This window comes from Aplysia californica, unplaced genomic scaffold (genome assembly GCF_000002075.1).
Source record: "Aplysia californica isolate F4 #8 unplaced genomic scaffold, AplCal3.0 scaffold00368, whole genome shotgun sequence".
In the NCBI taxonomy this organism is placed as follows: Eukaryota; Metazoa; Mollusca; class Gastropoda; order Aplysiida; family Aplysiidae; genus Aplysia; species Aplysia californica.
In genome coordinates this window covers 657,224-664,247 of record NW_004797638.1, presented here as the reverse complement: position 1 = coordinate 664,247, position 7,024 = coordinate 657,224, and the positions used below count along the sequence as shown (strand labels likewise).

The 7,024-nt window shown below is 44.8% G+C and overlaps 1 protein-coding gene across 1 annotated transcript in view; it reads left to right on the top strand.

Annotated features, from left to right (window-relative positions):
- Positions 1-433: 433 nt before the first annotated feature.
- Positions 434-7,024, top strand: part of LOC101846368 (serine-rich adhesin for platelets) — a 33,788-nt gene continuing 27,197 nt past the window's right edge. Inside the window, exons 1-3 of the mRNA XM_013085369.2 lie at positions 434-1,231; positions 2,899-3,119; positions 3,843-5,693. Coding sequence (XP_012940823.2) covers positions 623-1,231; positions 2,899-3,119; positions 3,843-5,693 — 2,681 coding nt within the window. The 5' untranslated portion in view covers positions 434-622. The remainder of the gene's footprint in view (positions 1,232-2,898; positions 3,120-3,842; positions 5,694-7,024) is intronic.

Below are 7,024 nucleotides of genomic sequence, written 5' to 3'. Positions count from 1 at the left end.
CTCTCTCTCTCTCTCTCTCTCTCTCTCTCTCTCTCTCTCTCTCTCTCTCTCAGCCTCTCTTTATTGTCTCTATTTCCTAGTCATGTGCAGTTTCATGTGAAAGATCTCGATTTTAGCCTTCGTAGCCTGAAAATTAGCGTGTCCACTCCTCCAGGAACAGATCAAGATTCTAATCGAAGTTAAAAAACATTAGACTGTATTAATGTTTTGATGTATCTCTCTAGAAGCTCGCATGCCTTCACAATAACAACCATCCACGGGTAATCCTGACAAGCAGCTCGCTATCTAAATCCCATTAATTGCGTAGACCGTGAATAAGATCTTTCAAATTGCCTACACTCACGTATTTACAACTAATATTTTGTTTTTTGATTTTCCAGATATCCTCATTAAAACCTCAGAAGTGGGCCTTGGATCCAGCAGCATCGTTTAGAGTCACTCTTCTAAGGACATCCTCAACACACCTCTATCTATCTATCTATCTATCTATCTATCTATCTATCTATCTATCTATCTATCTATTATCTATCTATCTATCTACCTATCTATCTATCTATCCTCCTCCTCCCCCCCACCACCTCTGTCCCTGTCCAACCACCCACGAAGGAGTCCCAAAAATGGTATGTCGTTTTCCTCGGTCTACCAACACCGTCTGTCTCAACTCGTGGCTTCCGCATCCTCCTGGACACAACATGGCGGCAGCGCGACCTTCACCTTCCCCGGCGTCATGTCTCTCGCTGGCAAGGACGACCAACACGGAGGACACACCTACACGCACCAGGAGGACGTCACGCAGCACAGCTCGCGCCTCGGCTCCAAAACGACGGGGAACGATTATCACGAAAACACCCACAACAACAACCACCACAACCACCACAACAATAAAAACGCGACGGATCAAACCGTTGAGAATCTCATCCCTCTCCCAGACTGGTCCGTGGCGTTAGAGCAATGGGGAGTGTGCTGGCAGATCCACACCTTCGGATTCTCCGTCCTGTTCCTGCTTCTCACCTGCTTCAGCCTTGCCATTTTCTTCCGGTTCCGTTTGCGCGTGCGCAGACTGAAGATCGTGTTCAACACGCTGGTGCTTCTGGCCGTGTCCGGCGTGTTCCGGGCAGTCTTCCTGCTCGTTGACCCCTACGGATACCAGGACAGGATGGCCGGGGTCATGGTCGGGGTCATGACCCAGGGAGTCTACCCTTTGCTCTGTGCCTGCTACGGACTCACGCAGGTAAGGCGGGTGTCGGGGTTAGAATCTTCATTATAGTTGATATCGTCGTCAAAGTCGTCGTCATCATAGCCATCAAAGATAAAATGAATTAGCTCTGTTTGATCTTCTCAGATATTTGGCTACGGTTCTTAACGTTGGATGACAAACAGAATCTAAAAAAGCCCATTCATAAAGGTCACTGCAGGCTAAGGTTCCTTCACGGTTTCTTTGCTGTTAGCCTAAAGTGGGTCAAATTGGGGGTTTTTGTTGTTGTTTTTTTGTTGTTTTGTTTTAGTCTGCTTTTTTTAAAGGGAATTTATAGCATAAGCTAATAACAGTTAAAAGTTGACGTATTTTCCTCAACACCACACTTTAATTCACGCCTAAGAAACACGGTTCAAGAGACGGGGTGAGTACTTTCAGAGACTAAAGTGGAGACGTCTAGACAGCCGTGGGATGAAATCTACTATCTTACACTGAAATGAGGGGTAGAGCGGTGTCGCTGTCTCGAAATGAGCAATTTGTAAGCTAGGTTACTGGAGGTCATTTATTTTAGTGATCCTGGGTATACATTCAAAGAGCGGCTTTAGTATAGGGCCGAGATGGAGAAACTTTTTCATTACGGGATAAAAAATGTTTTTTAAATATTTGTTGTTTTTGTTTGTTTGGTGTTGTTTTTTTGTGTCTGATCGCTGACTTGTAGAAGTCAATACAAATTTTCGAGGGCATTGATAAATTAATACATGAGCTAGATTTTTTTAACGCGGACAGACGAAAGTGAACAAGCTATAAAGGGAGCTCTGTGCATACAGTGTTACACCAGCGCCTGTGGTGTTGTGGTTAAGCGCCTCTCTGTAGCGCGAGAGTTCGATTCCCGAGAGGAGGGAAATATTTTTCGAATATCTCGGTCTTTCTGTTGGAGTTTTGCTGGGGAACCTGCCTCCTATATGAACTAAGTTGTGCTGAAGGGAGCATGAAATTATCGTTAATATAAAAAAAAGCAACAAAACTTTCCTTTCAAAGGAGGTCTTTTATTTAGTCTCCAGACTGAATGGATTTGAATCAGAGCGAGCCAGGTCAAGGAGTAATTATTAAGAAATCAATACTCACGTCTCACATTATATCTTTTGAACTTCCGCGAGTACTCAAAGTGCACCGAGGTCGAGGAGAGTATCCCACTTATTTCAAAAGCAGAGGTTTTTTACCCCTCACGCCATTCCCCCCGAAATCGACATATTGTACTATCATCATCACTGCCTTTCTCACCCTGCATCTGTGTATAGGCCACGAACAAACACTTTCCATATTTCCTTTTCCCGGGCTTGCCTCTCAATATTATTAATCCATGTCTTCTCACTTTTCTCAACATATTATTTCTCTATGATTCTTTTCTTTTGGGTTGTTTTTTTGTCGTAACCATCTTCGGGTACCCGGGTGGTGTAGCGGTTAATGCTTCGCTGCCACTTGCAGAAGACCTGATTTCGATTCTTAAGTGAGGAGAAATATTGATCTAGTATCTCCGTCTTTCTGCTGGGATGTTGCATCCCTCTCAGCCCGGATTGGCTCTGAAAATGCAGAGTCGGAAGCCTGCCTCTTACGTGATTTAAATTGTGTATTTGAGGTGGGGGGGGGATGGGGGTGTAAAAACACTTAGATTTATTTGTTAATATATTATAATGTTTCCACAGGTGATGTTGGTTCGTATAACGAACGTAGAGGCGGGGCCCGGAAAACTGCGCAGTCTGAGCGCCCTGCTAGGCTGTACCTTGTCCTACCTGTTCCTGGTGGTTGTCATAGAAACCCTGGTCTTCTACCAGCGCAAGCTCAAACTGTTGCTGCTGTTGGACAGCGGCTGTTTCATCGCCTGGGCGCTGTATCTGGCTGTGACGTTCATCTGTACTGGATTCCGGTAAGTCTAGTTTTAGTTTTCATTTGAGTTAAAGTTTTAGTTTCATCTTTAATTTGAGATCTAGTTTTAGTCTAAGTTTTAGTCTAAGTTTTAGTTTTAGCCTTGAATAAGTTCTAGTATTAGGCTTAGATTCAGTATTAGTTTTGGTTTTAGTTTCAGCTTTAGTTTTAGTTTAAGTTTAGTTTAAGTGTTTGTTTAAGCTTTAGTTTTAGTTTTAATTTTAAGTTAGATTTTAGTTTAAGTTTAAGTTTTAGCTTTAATTTTTGTTTTAGATTTAGATCTAGTAAGAGTTTTACTGAGAGTTTTAGTTTATGTAAGAGTTTTAGAAAATGTTTTATAATGAAATTTTGATTAAAATACTTCTTTTTGGGATCTTCGAAGTCAGCCAAGAAAAGCAGTCACTCACGAATCATTTTGATATTAATATTTTAAAACGCTGGCTTTGACTTCAGTATGATTCTTACGATATGGCGTAGTTTTCAATGATATAAAAGAACATTAAAATCTTATCGTCAGCAGGCTGCAGGTTTGGCAGCATGTCTGGTCTGTCGGCTGCCCCCCCCCCCAAAAAAACCCAAAAAACGCGTTAAGAACAGTCTGGTGTTTGTGCGTCCGGCTGCAAGACTGTCTGCTTACAATGTTCAATTAAGTGCAATACCAGCTAAAAATTCAACCTCAATTCCGATATTCTGTAAAATTGTACGATTTTCCTTCTCTCCCCAGACTCACTCAGTACGCATCAGAGACGAAGCGAGCGCGGCGTGAGCTGAACGCATTCGGCAACCAGAGACGGACGGCTTCCCAGAACGCCGCAGCAGCAAGTCACAGTGCTTCCGGTCTCAGCGCCGCCATGTCTAGCCCCACAACGGGAACAGCTGGAGGAGGCAACTGCCTCTCGGAGACGGGCAATGACGTCATCAACGATCTCGTGTCGCCTGGAATCCTGTCTCCTGGACATGGCTCAAATGTTCAGTCGTCAGGTGTGACGGGTTCGTCTTCAGTTCACGACAACCTGACAAACGCTGCGACGGGGATCAACAACACGAGCTTCCCCGCACCCCAGACCACAGGGCGAGCGGGCGGCAACGGTGCTTCGACCTTACGTCTGTCGCGACCGAAGCTCAAGGTCTCCGATCACATGACGGTAACCATAGCAACGGACGAGGACGACAACTCTACCAGCTCCACTGATGCTGACGACGGGCCGAGGTCACTGGGTGCGAACAGGTCTCGTGGGCCTAGGCGGTGCGGACACCAGAAGACCAGGAGGAGCAGAAGTAGATCCAAAGCTTCGACGTCTGCTGAAGCGTACATCCAAATCTCGCCTACAGAAACAGCGCCCCCCTCCGGGAAATCTGCAATGTCCGTGTCGGCAATTTCTAGGAAACTTGGCTTTTCAAAGAAGAGGGAGACGAGTAAATGCAGCTACACGTCTATTTCTAAGAACGATGAGCCGTCAGGGAAATTGTCTTCTGCGGGTCCGGCACAGAAGGGGAAATCACAACCCGAGTCTTACGGAAACGCGTCTGAGCTTCCTCTGCTAAATCCGCCGCAGTCGTTGGTAGATACTGCAGATGGTAAGATAGATGAGGCGAACAAAAATAGAACAGTTCCTTGTGGAGGGTTGTCGAGAGAGCCAGACTCAGATGATTCTGAAGATGGTTATGAGAGTGAGCCTGTGGGTGGGGCGGGGAGAAAAAAACAGCCCGAAGCTTCCAATATGGAAGAGGATAACAGGGTGACTTTTATATCTGGGAATCCCACTAATTCACAGCTACATCCGAGCGGCTTGCAAGCGACGAGTGAAAGTTTCTCTCACGAAGATTCGTTGGTACCTCAGACGCAATCAATGATAGCCCCGACTGGGGTGGCTGGTAAAGATTCCAGTTCGATTCTCAACGCAAATGTCGTGTCTGACTCATCCAGAGAAAATGGTTACCTCGCCGACACAGAGAACGTGACGTCATGTTCCCTGTTGTCCCGAATAGGCAATCACTTGTCGCGCTCTAAGCCCCGCCCCTCCTCATCGCTGATGGTGACGTCAATACCACACATCAGACGTCATCGCACCTCCCACCCCCGCCACTCTCACCCCCACTCGCCCTCGTCTTCCAACAAAACCTCATCGTCATCATCATCATCATCATCAGACTCATCCGACGCAGACGACAACCACATCGACGACGACGACGACGACGACGATGATGAAAACACAACAACAACAACGACCAACGCGACAACGACAGCAACGACTACAACGACATCAGGAGGAGGAGGAGGCCGAGGAGGAGGAGGCCGAGGAGGAGGAGGAGGAGGTGGAGACGGTAGCGGAAGGGCAGGAAGTCTGAGCCCTGTTGAGCACCGGTCATTCTCGACCACGCCCTCTCTCGGCCTGTACCGAATCCGTCAGAGCAAGATGGTGCAGCGAGCAGTCCACCTGACGTACCTCGTGACCTTCCTCTTTCTCTTCGCCTGCCTCCTACAGCTCTACACGGTCTTCGGCGTCTATGGCGTGCTTACCACCGTCCCTCGCCCGGACCCTTGGCCTTGGCTCATCTTCCATACCATATTCAGGTCAGTGTGTAGCATTAATTATCTCTTATCCCCTCACACCATATTCAGGTCAGTTAGTAGCATTAATTATCTCTTATCATCTATCATGCCATATTCAGTGTGTAGCATTAATTATCTCTTATCCCCCCACACCATATTCAGGTCAGTTAGTAGCATTAATTATCTCTTATCATCTATCATGCCATATTCAGTGCAGTGGGTAGCATTAATTATCTCTTTTCATCTAACATGCCATATTCAGGTCAGTCGATACTATAAATTACTTACTAACTATACCATATTCAGGTCATTAGATGTTATTTATTACTTTATACACCCTATTCAAATCAGTGGATATAATTAATTGCATCCCACACCATAATATTCAAATCAGTGAACCATTAATTACCTTTTACACCATATTCACACAATTGTTAACCTACCGTTTCATCAGGTCAATGGATATAATGAATTACTTACTGTGATATATTTAGGTCAGTGGATATTGATAACCTTACTTTTACTCACTATCAAAAGTCAAACAGGAGAAATAAGAAAGTGAACAAATAAAATATTTACTCGAACATAAATTGCATAATACCAGGAGTACTTTATCTTAATTCCATCTCAGACACAGACAAACAAACACGCACTAACATGCACCCATTAACGCGCTTCTGCACAAACAAATAATCGAACTGGGACTGAAAATACCTGTACATTTTATCGTGTATGCACACAGGAAAAACAGAAGAGTAAAAATATCCATTTTAGGAATGAAGTCTGCACTTTAAAAAACGCAATTAATAAAAATCCAAACCTCTTTGATGTGCACTTAAGTGGGATTACGTGATAGCAGACCACAGCAAAAATGATGCTGGTTCTTCATAAGAAGAAAATCGTCTCTGCTAAAATTGCCTCACTCACGCAGTAAACACGCTCAAAACCACGGCGTGCTTTTCACGTGCATACATTTCCTCCGGATAATCTTTCGTGTGTTTTTCAATTTCCCAATTTTCTGCATCTGTAAGAAAACATCTCTGCGTTAATGGAGCTTTCATGGAAACGGCCAACAAGCTTTGCCATGCGCCAGAAAAATTCATCCGCGATGTCTCCTATACAAATTCCCTATCTCTTTCTCCATCAAAGAATTTGAATGTTGATTTCCCGAAAATATTTCTCCTAAAAAAGATTAGAGAGAGACATTAAGGTTGACGTTGAGATGGATGATAGTGTAGCGTTATGAAAGCATAGCGAATGGAGATGTCCGCGGGTCACTGTCTGATTATTTTTGTATCATAATATAGCAAACGGGGAAAGGGAGGGAGGGAGTGGGTGGGGTGGGGGAGAGG